At 30.9% G+C, this 20,756-nt stretch overlaps 1 protein-coding gene across 1 annotated transcript in view; it reads right to left on the bottom strand.

Moving 5' to 3' along the window:
• LOC145322297 (uncharacterized) overlaps positions 1-11,618 on the bottom strand; it is a 37,869-nt gene extending 26,251 nt beyond the window's left edge. Inside the window, exon 1 of the mRNA XM_080164199.1 lies at positions 11,400-11,618. Coding sequence (XP_080020325.1) covers positions 11,400-11,414 — 15 coding nt within the window. The 5' untranslated portion in view covers positions 11,415-11,618. The remainder of the gene's footprint in view (positions 1-11,399) is intronic.
• Between the last annotated feature and the right edge of the window lie 9,138 nt (positions 11,619-20,756).

Below are 20,756 nucleotides of genomic sequence, written 5' to 3'. Positions count from 1 at the left end.
ATAACACATCACAAGTATTGATAAAAAAGAGTAAAATATAATATACTACATACAAATAAATTTGATCCGTTTATTAGTCGCTAAGGCACTATTTATTTTACGTTAGGCGTTTTCTTTACGTTGAAAATTATATTGACAAAAACCTCTATAGTCAAAGATTTTTAATAGATTGTATTGACTAAATTAAAAAGATCCACTTGTAATAGACATTGACTGACTTTACTTCTTATAGATAATAAAACTAAGAAGAGTAAACAAACCATGTTTGTGGAAATGTGGTTTCATGCGTCCATACACATTATTCTCATTGCTTAATTAGAGGAAAATAAACAGCAGTTTGTTAATTCGTTGATGTTTAATTTCTTCATAACAAGTATAAAATTAATATTCTTTGATTATATAAATTACATCATTAACATTTTATAAAACAATATTAAAAACTATTTGTTCATTATAGTGAATTCAATACTTGGATCATGGAAAGAAAACGAAGTAAGGGGTTTTGTCGTATTTTCACAGTAACCTTTCTCCTATTTATAGCCCCTGCAGAGGGCTCTAACCCTTCGGGGGCAATTTGGTAATCATTAACATTTACCTAACCTAAACTAACTTAAAATAACCTGTCAAAAGCTACTGTAAAAATACGACGAAACCCGCTACTTCGCTTTCTTTCCATGTATAACTGCACAAAGAGACAGGCATTACTTAAATATATAAAAGCTTTAGTATGACAAATTGTCATAATGTGAAATTAGATCAGTCAGACAAAGAAATTATCAATGCAAGAAATCTATAATTATAAAACCACGGGAGAGCCACAGGGATAGTGTATCTGAAAATAAAATTACCCAGTCCTTTTTTGCAAGATGTTTGATATCATAAAATAATTTGTTTCAAATAAAAAATATAAATTTTATTGGAGTTTCCAACCCCTCATTATAATCTTAAAACTTACATATAACTAATAACAAATTTTCTAAAAATTTAGCGCTTTATTTTTCCATTTATTATATCTTTATTTATTAGACTTGTTGATAAATAGATATATCTTGTTACTTAAGTTTAAAGGCTTTTGTGATTTGATTTATGTCCAATAAATTGGAGGAAAAATTAATTGTTTTGAGATGCCCCATCCCTCAGACACACTTGCGTGCACAAATCAATGAGAAATATAATTAGTTTTATTACGCATGTATTGGCACCTTTCAACATGCTTTGTTGTCATTTCTTATCATGGTCGTTTTGTCATTTCTAGATTATTCACTTTTTGCTTTTATTATGATGCGATTTTAAATGTAAAATTAGAAACTATTTTGAACAGAAAAACTTTTAAAACATACTATAAAAGAGAAATATTCTCGTTCCTAAAATTTACCGTGAAAACAATTTTACAATTAACAAGGATGACCAAATCTATAAAAGCGAAGCACAACAAAGTAGACAGTTTGATAAACACAATAAGATATAGAATGATATTGTTTACATTACTTTAAAATATTATTCAGAAGTCTTTCATGAAATTGTTAGAATATCAAAGGTTCCTAATAAAGAAAAGTTTCCCTTTTAAAAAAAATAGAAAGCAAACCATACCATATCTTGAAATAAAACCTTCAAACTCTCTATCATGATTTATTACATGCAGATCAAAGCTTAAAACAGAAAGAGTATTTCAATAATATCAATCCATGTTATATCATTTACTACAAATATTTTCTGACATTTTGTCGATGTTTTTTGTCGACTAAATTGCATAAAATAAAAGAGGTATTATCACATGATTCCCTATGATTTTTTCCTAAATATTATTCATGTCGACTATAAGGTATTAAATAAAGGTGATCGTGGCTGACATATTAGCAACATAATATCAACCATATATAATATCAATTAAGTTTCTAAAATGGGTAGTCAAGGAAAACTTGCACGACTTAAACAAATAAAATCTCAGAATATCTGTATCTGTTCTGAACTTGAAGTGGCAAAGATATCCATGACAAAAAAGGAAACAGATTTAAACAATCATATCTCTAAATATTTGATGCCGTTGTCAATTTAAAACAAGAAAGAATATATCAAAAATATCCTGAATTACTTTAGTATATAGAGGATAAATATATAAAAACATTGAACCTATTGTATTGTTAAAACTTTAGAAATAAAATTTCAAAAAGAATAGTTATTTCTCGCATCGTATTATAAACGGCTTTCCGCGGATATAGAATGTACAATTATGAGATTAAAACTAGTTTTTTAGCTCCGAGGTGACGAAGTCACCGGCTAAAAAAAACTAGTTTTAATCTTATGATTGTACATTTCTATATTCGTAGAAAGCTGGATATAATACGATGCTAGACATGGTTTATTCGTATGGATGAGAACCGGTTCCTATCCACCGGATTCGAATGAATACAAGAAAAAAAATTACCAAAATTTAATTTGATTTATTGTTCTTAATTATGACTTACGCACAGACTTATATTTTGAAAACAACTTCGCTACAAAAAATTATATTTTACAATTTAAAATTTAATCAAATTACAGTTTAATCTAGAATTAGGTTGATGACAGTTTTAACTACAAAGAAAGGAAATTGCTTGTTATGAGAACACAATAAAAATTTTATTTTTAATATGATGCCAAAAATATCCCCATTTTGTATAGTTTGAAACGAAGCACCTTCTATAAGTCTTAAAGGTAGGTTTGTCAGTATCTTCGTTTTTGGGTACATAGAGAAGATACCTAAAAATATGGTTGACAAGTGGGATCCATTATTTTTTTTAGGCGGGGGGGGGGGGGGTGTATACAACTCCCTACATCCTTTTAGCACCCCAATGTATTTAAACAGTATTAAAAATCATTTTTTATTTTAGACATTTTAAAAAGGTAGACTTTTTGACATTAGTTAAATGGATTGATCGAAATTGAAAATGATAGTTATATAGACGCTTCCTTAATAAACTGCAACTGAAATTTTTTCTTGATTGATTGAAGGCTCGTGATATCTATTTATGATTAGCTGTAAATGCAATCGATAGTGGGGGAGAGGAAATTAACAGCCATAGCAGATAGTTTTTGTTCTGACTTTCTTCTGGAAAAGTTTACTCTCAATTGTAGTAAAGATCCAGCAGTAAAGGTTTAATTTTTGAGAAAATATTAATTGAAATATATCTGAATTAAATCGGTGATTTCTCTTGAAGTATCTGTCAAGCACTGAACCACTAATTCTTATTGTTGAAACAAAGCACAACCGGGGTTACCCATAACCTAACCTAAACTGACTTAAAGTATTAAATAAATACACGAAAAATAACCCCTACCCCCTATTTTTAATTTTTTAAAAAGAAAAGAGGGGTTTTATGTGGTAAACTAGGCACTTTTAGAGTAACCGCCATCATATTTTTATATTTTTGCTGTATGTTAAAGATAAGTTAAAGATAGTCGAATGAAGAATTATATAATTTTTTATGACTATTGTCATATTTTTATATCCATCTGCCAACCATCATGTTATTCTGTTAAGCCTATTTTAAGCCAGGCTTTTCTATAATTGTAATATATGTTTGAAATATTTTAAAATAATATCAAAATAACAATTTAAAACCAAAATCAAAAACCATCTACAAAAATATTAGTATGAGCGTTGCTTTTATGGATATCATTATCCATGTTTAGACGTACATACTTAACGGGGGAAGACCTTTACAGTTTGACAAAATTGAATAAACAAGGATGACAAAATATTAGGAGCATACCTTAATAAATGAACAGTGGCCGGTATATTTTATCAAAAATCAATTTCAACTATTAATAAATTCAATTATTACTGAAAATGTTCTGCAAATGAAAAAAAATATAATTAGAAATCACTGCTTTAATATAACTTTTATTCTAGGTTTGGCTTAATTTTAAGTAAAAAACAAATATGAAAATAGTAATTTTTTTCACCAACGCACATCAACCTTGTATTATTGTGCAGTGAATTATAAAGTAGCTTTGTCTGTAAAACTAATGTAGTATGTATATTTTAATTTGTGAATAGACAGAATAGACATGTGTTTGACACGCGCCGGATATTGTTATATAATAACCATATATGTTCAACAAAAAAATATTATATAATAATACAAAAAGTATATTTGTCATTTTCATAGTGGTTGGTTGATTTTTAGAGGTTTTATGTTCAGTTGCGCGGCTACAACTTTTCTGACTTCCTTACAAAATGTTTATGGTAATTTTTCCCTTACGCATTATCCCTGAGGAAGGCCCTAGCCCTGCGGGACTACCCAGTATCAAATTTAACCTAACCGAACATTACCTAAAGTAATAAATATATAAACCAAATACTCCCCACCCACATTTTTAATTTGTTTCAAAATAAGGATTGGAGGTTCTGTGCAGTTTAGGCAGTTTCAAGGAAGCCGGTTTAGTTTCTTTATTTGTGTATGTGTATGTATGTAAAATTACTGGATTTTGCTGGTTCATTTTCTAGGAAAAATCAGTTACATACATGTTTAATTAAGTTAGCCTTTTCATAATTTTTTATGAATAGTCTGTAACTAATTTGAGTGCCCTTTTAAGCGTTTATGTCCTTATACTTACAAATCCAATAAGTTGAAGTTACTTTTAAGCTACCCTATTTTAATGGCTTAAGCTTTTGTGTCGTTGATGAATACTTAGATGTATGTTTTCGGGAATATAGGATCTGTGAAAATAGTTTTAAAAAACAAAAAAGCTTTTTACACAGCATTGTTGATATCATGTACAGTGAAAACTTTTTGGGTATAGTCCCTTTTGTAACATCGCACCTTATGGGGCGATTCATCGTATTTTTCACAGTAGCTTTTCTTCTATTTCTAGCCCCTGCGGGGGGCTCTAACCCTGCGGGGCCAATTACCTAACCTTGTGGGGCAATCACCTAACCCAATATAACCTAACCTAAAATAACCTATAAAAAGCCTTTTTAAAAATACGACGAATCGCCTTTTATGGGGCGATGTTACGAAAGGAACTATTCCAAACTTTTTTAGTTAGAAATATAAACAGACTAACAGACCAAGATAGCTAAATAACTTTCATACTAAACAAGATATCTTGTTTTTTAAACTATACCAAAAATGCAAGAGTAAAATTGTTTTCTGTAACCCCTTATTCTTGAATAATAGATATTTTATTGTATGTAATAGGATTAAGATTGTGTGGCCCCATATCATTCAGGGGTTGAGGGATAGGCTAATGTATTTAAATGTATTCTTTTAAATTCAGTATCAATTCTGTTTTTTTTTAGAATAAACCTTTTATATTTTTTCTTTGTCAAATAAAAAATGAAAATAAAACAGATGGAGTTTGCTTAATTAATTTAACAAAATGTGTTGTTATAACAAAATAAGGTCTATTGACCGATGCCCGTTTTCCTGATACAACCATTAAAAGCATACTGTTCGCGGCGCCTTTAAAAATACCAGATTTTTTAAAGATTTCTTAAGAAGTAACGGGAATTTAACTAAAAAATGCGAACTTATTTATAATATTAGGATGCTTATAATACCATGGATCTAAAGGGATAAGACAATGGCCAATTAATTGGAGTACATAGCCACTGATGATACACAAAATTTCCCCTTCTGTATCGTAAAATTAGTGGTAGGAACGTTTGAATACTCAACTTAATAAACCAACCAATCAAAATTCACTAAGGTCCCCAAAGTTGCAAAGCCAACAAATAGAAAAGCGTTATTTAAAAACTCTCTGTGATAGTACACTCAAAAAACAGGACTTAAAGTTGATTTGGAGACTTTTATATTATTTTATAAACACCCTTACATATTTTGTATGGCTTAGTTTTTGTTGATTCTTAATCACTTTGTCCAAATAAGTTTATGTTGTGTATTTTTTCATGGCGAAGGTTAATTAAGTTTGGGCTTCAGGTCACTTACAAAAATGGATGTATTATTACTTGGATCTTACACCAGATTTTCATGTTCTCAATAAAGTGAAACTCAAAGCGTGCTAAGATAACGATAACCCCCACCCTCTCCCTTCCTACTTGGTGAAACAACTGGCCAATAAAAGAGTTGCATGTTAGCAACCTAAATTTTCCCCCTTTAATAATATCCACGTATATTCTATATCCATTCTTCAAAACATCTTTGTAAACTTTTATTATCTTTCATATATTGAGATGTTACATTTCCTTGTAAAAAACGCAGGAGAAACGCAGGAGTGACAAACGTTTAAGTGGACAAACGTTGGAATTGACATACGTTACAATGGACAAACGTGTAAGTTGACAATTAAGTATTTCTACACAGGTTAGGTAAGGTTAAGACGTGAATATGAAAATAGGCCCCCAGTAGGGGTTACGCGTATAAAAAACCTATAAGATAATTCAAAATAGGTTAGGTTAAGTGTCCTCTCTGACGTTTGTCATTCCTGCGTTTGTCCTTAGACCAAATAAATTTATTGTCTCCAAATAATGGTATGTCCGTTTGTCTATTTGGAAAGAATTTTGAAGAAAAAAATGTCATTATATTAAATAATGTATAAATTGTAAACCTTGTTTAGTAAAGTTTTCTGTATTTTACATTTATTAAATCATACCATTAGTAATCACATATATGCGAACTAGGGAGGAAAGAGGTTTGGACTGTAACTTACAATTGGAAAAAAATGCATTAAAACGTTCTCTTACCCGTGGGCTTCTATAAAACCTTGATTGGTTGGTACAAACATTGTTCAAACTTTTCCTAAAGTTTGCATTTGTTGGCTTAAACACTTTAGGTTTTTTCAATAAATCTGAATTGGTTGGTCAAAACATGCAGTATTCAAACTTTTTTATCAATATTATTAATCTGAAGAAGGGTTGATTTTGTTTAATATAATTATAGGTGTACATAAATTGTACCTTCCATTGTATTATCCTTCCCTGTATGCGAACACAATTTGTTTCTTAAGATTGAAATTCCTTCTCCTTTTAAGGATTGATCATAATACCATTACTGAAAAACTATAGGGTTACAGGAATAGGTCATGAGTATGAATTATAATTCCCCATTATTCAATTTTTCCTTTTTTTTATGCTTAATGGGAGAAATTTCCATTGGGTAACGATTCCTTTTTCTTAATTTGACCTATCACTGAACCACTGACCGAAACCGGACTCAAGAGGAAATAAAAGATTTGTTTGACTATTGACTAATTATTGGCCAAAGTTATTGTGTGTGTGTGTGTGTGTGTGTATGTGTATTTGTTTATTTATTAGTATCAGGGATGAAGGAATAAGTATTGAAACAAATAAAATGACTGTATGTATATATTTCTGTGAATATTTATGTCATATAAGATCTCGTGATCGGTCGGTCCTTAAGATAATCATTTGGTCCATTCCATGGTAGGTTTATTTAATTTGTAGGAAGGGTAGGTCAGCAACAGAAAAAAAATAACCTAAATCGCACCAAATTACAGGAAAAAATAAAATGCCAATTCATTGCAATACTGAAAAAAATATTACTATATTTTAATATTTTATTCTTTTTTTTTTTTAATGTTTAGAATTTTAGAAATAATAAGTTTTAGTCATATCAACCCATCCCTAACTTCCTGATTAGTATATATAAGTTGTAGCCAAATTTGTATCAATTGTTAAAGATAGGATCAGTGTATTTATATTGGAGGGAGGAGGTAAGGACAACTAATGCAAGTATTTCTTCAAGGTTTTTAATATTAGGTTGCACATTATACATTATAGTTACTTTAAATATATACATAGATTTATTCAGCTAGAGAAAAGGGAATGTGATTATGACAAACAATTCTAAAGGAAAATTTTCTGACAACCTCCTTCCCTTTTTTCTCCCCTTCATTAACATGGACAAACAATTTTGCGGCATTTTTAATTGGAATTAATTGGCTGAATAGCAGCTCCTGGATTTTCTAGTAAATCCGCGTCATAACTTATCACCTTTAAAGTAATACCTACTGCTGCTGTGTCATATGCGTAACATTAATAGTAAGAGTAGGAAAAAAACAGGTGCAACTTATTGGCAATAATTTCAATAAATTCTATGGATAATAATGAATCTTCATCCATAGTTTGAATGATTTTTTAAAACATTATATCTTTTAACATTAATAGTGAATTTTTTAAAAATATGTCAACCGGACATAAATAATCTTGACTATTGTGACTGTAGGAAACCAGAATAAATGTATTGGACTAAATGTTTTATGTCCTACACGCACGTAGTACACATAACTACCAAACAACTCAGGGATCTTAGGGATAAGACAACGTTCGGTAAATTGATGTAAATCCCCACTGATGATACACCAAATTACCCCTTCAGTAGTTTACAATTAGCGGTTAAAATGTTTTGACCAATAATGACAAACCAAGTGAAATTATTTACAGTCCCCAAAGTTGTTAAGCCAACGAATAAGAATTCGTTATTATAAAACTTTGGCCCTTCCTGGAAACCACTACTGACCGTCTTGACAATAGACGTACATTTTAGATTAGTCAGGTCCTTTCAAATTCATTAATACTACATAAAACTTATGTCAAACCCTTTAGATGCATTCTAGAGTGATCTACCGCTGCCTTTTTAGAAAAAAAAGGTTCTTAACATTGTTGAATGTCCCTTATATAAAACTACTGACCGTCTAGACAATAGACGTATAATCTAGAGTATGTTTTCCACACATCCATACTGATATAGATTTACTGTCTTTCTTTATGATGGACGTTACTTAGAGTCATACAGATCTTAAAACATACAACCTAACAAATAAATATTCACTGCCTTGACCTTAATCCAACAGACATACACTACCAAACTACTACTTTCCATCATGCAAATAGACAAAAAATTTAGAGCGAAAATTTTAGCCTAAAAGACATATATACAAAAGAAATAAAATTTATGCATTTTTTGTAGATATTTTTTCCAATGCTATTTAATTGTTTTAATGAGTTCTTCAGGGCTCTACGAAACTAATTTCAAATCCATTATTGTTACTCTATACTTTATATCTTTTGTAATGTCTCGTATGAAGGATTCATTTAGTCCATTTAGTGCAAATTTTTTGTAGCAAAGCTTCTCTAAAATTTCAGGTCGTAAACTTTCAAATTCGTATATCAAATAAATATAAATAATACAAGCATTTTGCATATAACTTGTGATAATCTTAATAAATTTAATTTAATTCCATCTTTTCAGGTAATTTCCCCCAACTTTAAAAGTGGATAATTTTTTTTATGGTAAAAGCTATGACTGGAGTAAGTAGGGGAAGGAGTTTTGGTTCACTTCAGGGACATTTCTGTCGCTGATAAGAACATTGTCGTTCTTGTTAGAATCTAGTTTTTATGAACATGTGGGTATGCAAATCTAGATAATAACATGAATGAAAACATTTTAGAAACAATGAATGGGTAAAGTCGGTTCTTGAAGGTCAAAGATAATTGCTTAGAAGTTGCGATATTAATTTTAAGAAGATCTTTAATAGAGTCTTGATTTTTTACTTTTAACTTTAATTTTATCATAGTTATTGAATTTTAAATCAAGGTTTAATCTAATATTCAAAAAATGTAAATTGTCAACAAATATTCCTATTTTAAAGCAAGTATAAGTTTATATTAAAATTTTGTCTTTTTTTGCATCATTACACAAAAATCTTCTTAAAATCTAGCTTAATCTTCTAACTTTTGGTTGACTACTGTTATTTTATTAAATTACTAAACCAAAATTGTAGTAATTATCCTTTTTTAATTGGTGTAGAAATTTTTTAGCTGCATTTTAACCATAATGTACTTTTTATTCAATAGATTTGTTTGGTTCTAGCTGACTTGAGAAGCTATTCTACAAATCTGAAGGTTTGTCTGCTAACGTCCTTTTTGTTAGGGCTGTAGTATGACTTTGCATATGTACACACACACATTCACTCACAGTTTCTCTTGTGCTGATTTTTTAATGGCGCATTTATTGAACTCCTATTATCAATAATAGCAAGCTGTTGTATGACTTATCGTACTTGCAGAAACACACACATGTATATAAAATAATTTTCTGGTATTTTAATATTTTAAATAATGTCAGACCTTTCCTTCCAAATACCTAGCGCGCACAGAACTCCCCCCCCCCCCTAATTATTTTTAAAATAAGTGGAGCGTTCTTTATACCTAACCCCTGCGGGTGGTCTATGCCCTAACCCTTCGGAGCTACCCTGTACCCAATAGTACCTAAAGTAAAACAAAAGCACATAAAAAAAAGATATCCCTATCCCCTTTATTTTCACTTTAAAATAAAGGGAGGGGGATTCTGTGCTCGGTCTAAGCACTTTGAGGGCAACAACCTTAATATAGTTTTCTCCATTTTTATCTTTAAAAAGAAATTTATGAAATAAAATTTTATAACAACTTTCAATGAATGAAAAAAATTGTCATCATTTTTGGGTAACTTGGTAAGATAATTTATGATTTTAAATAAAATCAGTAATCACCAAATCACGACATACGATACTTTGTTATCCAAGATAACAAGATGGAACATTAATTTTACTAAAATTGTAATCTCATCCTATTATAATATATATAAAAAAATAATTGTAGAATTGGTTTTCCAAATCAAATTTATTCTTTACCGTTACCACCAAAGCTATGCAAGGGGGGATAATACAATGTGAATGGACAAAGATATAAAGAGAGGAGAGAAGTTTTGAAGATTCAGTATTTTATCATCAATTATTACCACACACACACACACACACACACACACACACACACACACACACATACATAGACACACACTCACACATATGCACAGATAAAGAAAAATATAAATAATTTTAAAAATCCTCCAAGATTTTTGATAAATTTTCTTTATACAAATATGCTTCACTTAACATTTAAGATATTTGAAATTATTTTCGAGTAAAATTGCGTTTTTAAATAACATTGATATTAATGTTAAACTTTTTGGGTTTAATTTGGTTTATTATTATGTACATTTAACTTATTTATATTAATCTGCAAGTTCGAACCTTCGTCCAATAAATGTAGAACGTTTTTTCTTTAAATTTCAAACATGAACTACATATATTATCCTTTTTGAAAATGTAATGTTTTTTTTGTTATTTTGGTTCACTTTTAGGATTTTTTTTCAGTGAAAGAGAGTTATTGAAAATATGGAGTAATGAAAAATTTAAAAATGAGTTAAATGTTGATTTCATCTTGGCTTAAATTTTCCCATATCTTTTTTTAAATAAACGAAGTCACTATTTATGAAAAAATTTAAATTTTAGACAAAACTATTTAGAAGCCAATTTCCATATCCTTAAATGTCTACATAAATATATCTATGTGAGTCTTTTTATTATTATTATTGGTATTATTCACTTGAACTCACCAGTCGTCTCAACATTTTTGTACAGTGTATATCTTGCTTCAACCTCTGAGTAACAACAACTGCTTGGCTTTTGTGTTCCAACAGCCGTGAATGAACCAAAGTTTACGGCGCGCCGCACCCCTCTTTCTCTCTCTCTCTCTCTCTCTGTATGTGTCGTTTCTATCTCTCTCTCTCTCCTCGGCCCTTTTGTTATTTCACCCCTCATTTAAATCTGTTTCTCTGGTTGTTAAAATTGTTGTTGGTATGATATTGTTAAGCGGAGCGCAGCACATCTTCTTCAATTTGCTGTTGCTCACACATTCCCTTTCTCCCCTCCCCAACCCCCTCAACAACAATTTTTCAACCCATCCCCTCTTTTTATTTCACATTTTAAATATTGAAATTTTACATTTCAGCATTTTTACATATTTTTTTCACCTCTCCTTGTTGTTACTGTGTTATGCAATGGTCAATACGTTTTCCTTTTGCCCTACCCAGTATTTTTAAAAGCGAAGCTTTTCTATAATTAGGGTCGGTCCGTACGTCCGTCCGTCCGTCCGTCCGAGATAGATAGCTTTTATTCGTTAATTTAGGCAGGTTAGAATTGTCCTATCGATTTCAAACTTTGCATGATGATTCCTGTAGTAGTTAGGTACGAGTTAGAAAGCGTAGCAACTCTATAATCATTACCAGAATGTCCGTACGTCCATTTTAAACATGTTGATTTCTTTTACTTTTTTAAAAACAAATTTTTATGTGATCTAATTTTCCGTTTGATCTGATTTTTTGTATATTGATTCCTGGAACAATAGTATAAACGAAGCAACTCTATAATCAAGTCCTAAAAATGTAAGTATGTCCATAAACATTATCCTGTATCAAGCAGTTTTTCAACAAATTTACTTACAATTTTGCTTCGACTCATTCGATACTTTTATATTCTGATTATTCAGTTTCAGACACTATACAAATGTTAATGTCCGTTTGTCCTTCCGTTTCAGTGCTTCGCTTTTATGGATGTTGTCATCCTTGTTACCCAACAAACAACCCACCCATCTTTAAACACCCCCTCTACTAAATATTATTTCTTCAATGGATTAAAAAAAAAGGGGTTTAAAAGTTTTTGGTTTCACTACTCACTCCCTCACTCCCTTGTTTTGCCCTTAACAAAGTTACTTAACAACAACCATAGAATAATTACAAAATATTAAAATTGTAAAAATATGTTTATTAAAAAAAAGTAAAATCGACAGGAGCAAGAATGGATCTAAAGTTAGATGTCAATGGCCGATAGATTGATATAAATCCCCAATAATGTTGCATAAAATTACATTTTCAGTATATAACAGTTAGTGGTTGAAGTTTTAGACACTCAAATTAATGAACCAACCAATCAAAATTCAATAAAAGTCCTAAGATTTGTTAAGCCAACGAATGAGAAATCTTTGGGGGCTAGTGTAATAAACAGCCCAAAGTACACTCACTCCCTGGGATTCAAGTCAAGTTTAGAAAAAAACACTAAATTAGTAAATTAAGTTAAAACGAAAAATTAAATAAAAAATGTTTCAGCAAACACAAAAAGCTTTTCTATATATATGACTGTTTCATTTGTAGGCTCATAGAAATACACATAATTTTCCTACATATCAAGATTCATGAAATGATTAGGTAAAATATAAAAGCACAGCATCTCTGTACCTAGAATTTAAAGAAAAACAGATTTCTCCCAGGGATCTAAAGGAATAACACAATGGCCGATAAATTGATGTACATTCCTAATGATGATGCACAAAATTTCCCCTCTATATATTATAATAAGTGGTTGAAACGTTTGGATACTCAACTTAATGAGCCATCCAATTAAAATTCAATTAAAGTCCCCAAAGTTGTTAAGCTAACGAATAAGAAAACGTTATTAAAAAACGTTGGGGACTAGTGGTTGTATTATTGCTGCGACTAAACAAACATGGCATAATAAGCTACCTATCCTTCCATCTATTTATTATTCCATGAGAACAACACTTTTCCACTCCCTTTTTCTTGATTGTAGAACTTGGCTGTCAGATTTTGTTATGCAAAATTCAAACTTACCAAGGAGTCAAAGAAAGAGAGATTTAGAGAGCCCTGATGAATAAAGGGATGGGTAATTGGTACAAATTTTATACTTGACAGGGACAATTATACCCATTAAATTAAGTTAATAAAATTAAAACCGAGTTCTTTCCTTCGTCGACTGACATTGGGATGTCAAATTGAGTAGAGAGTTAGAAATTATCTAGTCTAAAATTTTTTTTATAGCATCTTTTTTTCAGTTTTTCTGTAATTAATTCTCTTTTTTGGCTCCGAGGAGTGGAAGGATAAATTCTTTAAACGTTATTATGTTTTTCATTGAAAATGGCCTATAATACGATACTATAATACGATTTTTCAGCTCAAAATCGATTTCGATCTAGTCGAAATGAAATGGTATTGAGGCCATACTGGACTATTAATTCTTAATTAGATTGGATTTTTCAAACACTGATGTTTAAGGAGACATGGTTTTTGTTTAAACTTTTGTACAGAAATAATTTTTATCCACTTTACATATCCTCTTGTATTTAAAAAGCCACACACAGAGAAACAGAGGATGAGAAAGAGGGAGAGAAAGAGAGAGAGAGAGAGAGAGAGAGAGAGAGAGAGAGAGAGATAGAGATAGAGAGAGAGAGAGAGAGAGAGAGAGAGAGAGAGAGAGAGAGAGAGAGAGAGAGAGAGAGAGAGAGAGATTACTCGAGTGTACATGAATGAGAAGAGAAAGAAAAGAAGATGATACAAACCAAACAAAACAAGGCCTAAAGTGCACTTTTAGGGATAGGGTTCATGCCAGGATTATATACTAAAAAGTATGTATTTGGCGTTTTTTTTCGATTTAAGCTCGGCAATGATATTGAGTTTTAAATTCTAAGAACTTTTGATTTTCTGAAAAGACTTGAAACAAAAGAAATACAATAAAAAGGAAAGTTGTGGAACATGGAAAGTAAGAATATTTGAATGCCTTTCCTTACTTAGCCTTTGGTGAAAGATTGCAATAAAAAGATTTTATAAACAATTCAAGAAAGGGGAGGAAGGATAGAAAGGAAAAAATATAAAATTTGATAGATAGAAGTATATGATATCGCATGCCATAATACTAATTGTTTATTTTCAGTCCTTTAGGGTAATTAATCTTGGTGTTGGAATTCATTTTTCTTGTGTTTATCTTGCAGAGTTTGGTGTTTCCCAGGAATGAAGGGGAGCTGTTTCTTACACTAGTCCCCAAAGTATTTTAATAACGTTGGCTCCACAACTTTGGGGACTTTCATGAATTTTAATTAGCAGGTTCATTAAGTCGAGTGTTCAAACTTTTCAACAGCTAATTTTATTCAACAAAAGAGGTAAGTTTGTGTATCATCATTGGGGATGTATATTATTAACAGGCCATTGTCTTATCCCTTTGATCCCTGGGTGTTTTCAAAGGTGTCTCTGGGTCAATCTGCTTTCATACATAGAGGGCCGGTTTTTTTGTTTTCCCTATCACAGATGGAGAGAGTCCATTCAAATATGCACATGCAGGGTGTCTGCAAAAAAAAATTGTTTGTAAGATCAAAAGTTTGTTTTAAGAGGTCTGCTGCGGATTTGTCTAAGCTACATGGATGAATTGGCTTCGGCAACAGCATCTAAAAAGCCGCATTACTAATGGTGGCTGCGTTTGAAAGTGAGGCTTTTTGGGTACCTTATAAAGCCACACGGTTGTTTGGTTTCAAATCTGTGGTTAGAGCTGAGGGTTTTTGGGTGACTTTGGAAGCCTAGCTACGTTTGGTGGCTTTGACTTCGGATGAGATTCAGCATTTTGGTTTCAGATTCTGTCTTACGATCCAAATCAGGTAACATTTGACAATTACTACATACATCTCCCCTACCCTGAGGGGCTGTACAGAGGAGGAACTCCTGAAAGAAAAACATACATTTCTAATATATTTTCTTTTGGACAAAACAATCTTACAACATGAAAGAGCGACTACGCTCTTGGTCTCAAAGGAAAAACGATCAAAAAATACTAAAACCATTACAGAATCCATATACAGCTTCAATTATAATCACATTATTTACGGGTAAGAATTTCTAATAACTAATTATTTGAATATAAAAAAAATATTAAGTAAATAGAGAAAAAGAAAAAATTTGGTGAAGATACATAAAAATAAGAACTAGAATCTAAAACTCAATTATGACATGAAATTTATCGCAAAATATATTGCTTCCTATATAAGGACATACTTAGTTTTTGTCGCCCAACACAACAAAAACATTTTAACAGATGGCCACATTGGAAAAAATAGATTTAGCAAAATTAAACTTCACATACCATTCATTTCAAGTCACTTCGTGCTATGGGGCCGTGGCAAAAAAAGGTTAATTTTTCAAAGCGTTTTGTGCAAGTCAAGAATTTAGGGAAAAACTTATTGGCTGAATATTCGAAGCGAGCAATTTTCTCAGATATACAAAATTTGAATTGGAATGAAAGAAAGAAAGCAATTAAGCAAGTAAATTACCTATATTTAAGAATTCTCCTTTCCAATCTTTTGATTTCTTCATTTTTAATAGAAATCAAAATTGTATTGTCCCATCTTTTAAGTTCATTTCTCCAGTTTTTTTAGTAGTTTTCTTTGTTTATTTTTTTTATGTGATATATATTACAGAAAAAAATTATTGTGATTTTGTTTATATTACTATCTATAATATAAAGCATTAAGTTTTTTATTGTCTTCAGCATAAGATTTCGAGCTGAACCTACTGACATATCCAATTTAGAAAAGCTTCTATAGTGGTTTTAGGCTATTTCGTTTTTATATTTAAGCCTTTTAAAATCTTTGCAGCCACTAGTATTTTTAAAGTCTTTTTTGAGTATACCCTAAAGCTAATGTACTTATCTCCTTATTCATGATAAAAAGGGATAAATCAATTTATATTATGAGTGTACAACAAAAGCATTTTGCCACTCGTTCAGTCACACATATTTAGTTGCGAAGCTACCTTATAAGAAACAATGTCTGTCTGTCCGCCAGTCAGTCCGTAACGCTATGGGGAAAATATAATTTTATCGGCTGTTTTTTAAGAGAGACAGACAATTTTTAGTAAAAATTCCTTTGGCCTAGTTTATATTATTATTATTTGACAACCCAACATAAAACATAACTTACTTTGTCTTTTTGTCCAACCGTAGTTTTTTTTTGGTGCTTCGCTACTTATGGATGTTGCTAGCATAAATATTTTAAACAGTAGTTTTTTTTTACGAAAGAGCAACTTTTTTTGCAGGTTTCAGCCTTACATTATTTTATTTTCTAAAAAACATTATCCAAAATGATGGATTCAAAAATCTAAAAATAGGTTAATTTATATGTTATGTAACTATTTATTTAGCTCAATGTTATTTTAATTCTTTTGATTTATAACTATAATAAAGATTTATGTTTTTACTGCTCTAGTTCATACTAAGTGGTAGGAAAATGGTTATCAAATTGATTGGCTAATCCATAAAAGAAAATCATATCTTATTATTATCGTGCCAAAGGGTGGTGTATTAAAATCTACCCCCCTCCCCCTCTAAATTTGAAATTAGGAAGTCCTGCCATCCCCTCTCTCTTTATCCTCAAAAGGATTTACACCTCCTGATGAATCGCTGTGTCCACGCCACTTTTTCCGATACTAAAAAATAAAAAGTGTGTCTATGTGTATATGTCTAGTAAGATCTCATTAACGGCTGCATTTAATTTTTGTTTTGGTACTGAACAGGCTGTATGATTTGGGTTGGAGCATTTCTCAACCCACCATAAATAAAAGTAGCTCTGAGATAATTTAGAATCTCCAAAATCTGTTTTGTTTGTTTAACCAGTAAATTAAAATCAAAGCGAGGAGATGCCCTAACCCTATCTTGAAAGCTTCGCCCAAAGAACAAAGGGAGAAAGCCACTTCTAAAAAAATTATTTGAATTATGGTTCAAGACTTTAATGAGAAAATAAAGAAAATTTGCTAAATAATTGAAATTCGAAATTTTTTATTAATTCTTTACTAATAATTGACAGTTGAAAGCTATGAAGAAAACATTGCAATAAATCATTAGATTAATTGCATAGTGCTAATTGTACCGTTTCATTGAAATAACGTATTAAAGATGTATTGTTTATAAATCATCAATCAGTCTATATCATATACTTGTGTTGTGTAAAAATTTAAATCCGCCAAAATTATTTAAAGATTTGTATAGCTACTTTGGTGTACTTTCTTTAAAACACAATTGATTAGTTATTTGAATTAATAATAAATCCTATTCTAGGGGGGGGGGGGTCGGTGGCTATTTTGCATGACATTTGCACGTAAAGTAACACTCAACAGACAACGCGACATTTGTATTCTCATTATAACATTGAGTTTGCATGGAAATAAGTTCGCCTGTTTATTGACCAAGGCTTCCCCCAACTCAGAAAATGCCATATTAACATCTCTAATATGTTTTGGACTCGGACAGCAAGTCGATAAGTTATCATTCACAATAATGCTTTTCTTCAGTACGTTGATCAAATTCTGACAAACTTAAAAATCTATTTTGTTCATTTGATGCTTAAGGATTAAGATAAATGCATTCTTACAGTACATTTTCTTCATACAAGAATGAAAATTTTCATCAACTTTATATGTAACTAGCGACTACGTCCCTAGAGGCTCCTGGAGTCCTTGAAACTGGAGGGAAGTCAACTCCTTCCACTTTCATTTGTAGTTTTAAAAAGAAAAAGTTAAAAACAAAATTTTTGGGAGGTTATTTTTTTCCAGGGGCGATTTCACTTGAGAGGGTTGTGGTATCCTCCCCCAAAATAGTTATAAACCTTCCCAGGACCTACCCTATAAAGAAGAACCATATCAGTTCAGTTGTTAGCGAGATCCTTCGGTACACACACACAGACAGATAAACAGACAGATATCCTTTTACTTTATTATAGGGATTTTAGTAATAATGGTAAAAATCTTAATTTTTTAGTAACTTTACAAAGTGTCTCGAAAATTAGCCATGTGACGTTCTAAAAATGAGTGATTTTTCCTTCTCTTTTTTACTGGTTTTCGTTTCCACTTCTCCTCTTATCTCCCTCATTTTTATGATGTCACTTTTTATTTAGACACTTTGTCCAGTACAATTTTTTGGTATGATCTGTATAATTGTTGTACCTGAAAGAAAAAAAGAATAAAAAGGTATTTCAACATGTCAGTGAGAAAATATAACATTTGTAGAGTTACTATGTACCAAAATAAAAATCTAAAGGAATTTGGCAAATTTTACACCATATAAATCTAACATAAATATTGTAGAAGGGTTGTTAACTATAGGCAGAGAAAGGGACAAACATTTACCAATTTTAATCATACTGAAATATTTTTTTGTGTTTAATCATTAGGGGATATCCTAATTTATGCCTTCCTAACCATTCGAATTGAAAATATAGATGTTTGGTTTTCGTTTGTTTGTTTATTTCTTTAGGTCAAGTTTGATAACAATGGGTTAAGAAGGGGTTAGACGGCAGGTTTGTTGCTATTATGCTCCCTTAAAAAGAACCGCTCATTGTCGGATTGAAATAACGGTCCAATATCGCATACTAATTAAGACATAAAATTTATTCCTACTAGTGCTATGTCAAACGTGAGACATGAATAGAGTATGGGGCTTGCCTTGGCACGAAACTACCGTAACGCGCAGTCTCATGCACAGTCGGTACTTCCAGCTGAAGGTTGGTATCTATAGAACGTTTTGGCCGCATAATCATGCACTCCATTTGTAAGATTTGGTTTAGAGTTACGTCAAAATAAGACGAGAATGAATATACGTGGATATTTTGACAGCAGAAATATAGGTTGCTAGCATGGACAAGACTAGTTGGACAGTTCGTTCATCCAGTAGGAGGGAAATAGATGAGGTAAAGGGGTTCAAGGGGGGACCGTTATTTTAGCCAGCTACAAGATTCACTTTCTTAGAGTACATGATAATTTGGTAACAGATCCAATTAGTAAAAAATCCCTTGACACAAGTATTACAACTTAAATTAAAGAATTTCTGTAACTATTTCTGACTATATGGGGTTGATAAAAGTGTTTTAGGAATTTTTTAGCATTCCTTATAGATAAAATAAACAAAGTGGTTGTGATTTAAATATATATTTTTGAGAATATTTGTTAGATTTAAAGCCTTTAAGACTGATAAGTTTGATTTTCATATAAATTTAATCTAAATAATAAAATAAATGTTAAAACAGTGTTAAAAAGTCAAAATCATAAATTTCAAATAATAACCATTTTTATTATAAATGAGAAAGTTGTTTTATGGTTTAGTCGTTATTTGTGTTTTAATTTCAGAGGAAACTATACTTTTAACTTTGGATAAAGCCTCTAGGGGCGAGGCTACTATTTACTAAAATAATTCGTCACTAAATAAAAATTTAAAGAGTAAATAATTGTATTCTTCGAATTGAAAAACTTTGATGCAATAGCTTTGAACAAAATTACACAGAGAATTAAGGGTAGGGCCACAGGGTTAGGTTGTCCGCATGGATATAGGCATATAAGGTTTATAGCTGTACTAAATAATTATTGTATCAAGTAAATTTAGTTAAAACAATTTAACGTACTAAAATGATTTATAAATCAAAGCCCCTTGAACAAACAAACATTCAATCAAGGATGACAACATCCATAAAAGCGAAGCACTGAAACGGTAGGACAAACGGACATTAACACTTGTATAGTGTCAGAACTGAATAATCAGAATATAAATGTATAAGAGTCGAAGCAAAATTGTAAGTAAATTTGTTGAAAAACTGCTTGATACAGGATAATGTTTATTGACATACTTACATTTTAGGAGTTGGCTATAGAGTTGCTTCGCTTATATTATTGTACTTTGTTGTCCCAGGAATCAGTATACCAAAACTCAGATCAATCGGATAAATAGATAAATTTGTTGTTAAAAAAGTAAAAAAATCAATATGTTTAAAATGGATGTACGGACATTCTAGTTATAATTATTGCTACTATTTCTAAATCGTACCTTACTACTACTGGAATCACCATGCAAAGTTTAAAATGGGACAATTCTAACATGCCTAAATTAACGAAAAAAGCTATCCGTTCTGGACGGACGTACGGACGGATGAACGGACCTACCCTAAAAATAATCTCATTGATTTTTCTATTAATTTGATATTATGTTCTTTTTGCGCTAATTTCTTACAATTAATTGCCTAATATAATAGATGTGATGGGATGTTAGAAAAGCATAGACTACCAATCAACCAACCATAAATCTCTATGGAAACTCAA

Source organism: Acartia tonsa, chromosome 1 (assembly GCF_053477335.1).
Source record: "Acartia tonsa isolate MP-2025a chromosome 1, ASM5347733v1, whole genome shotgun sequence".
Lineage (NCBI taxonomy): Eukaryota > Metazoa > Arthropoda > Copepoda > Calanoida > Acartiidae > Acartia > Acartia tonsa.
Note: the sequence above shows the minus strand (reverse complement) of the source record. Positions and strands in the feature narration are given on the sequence as shown.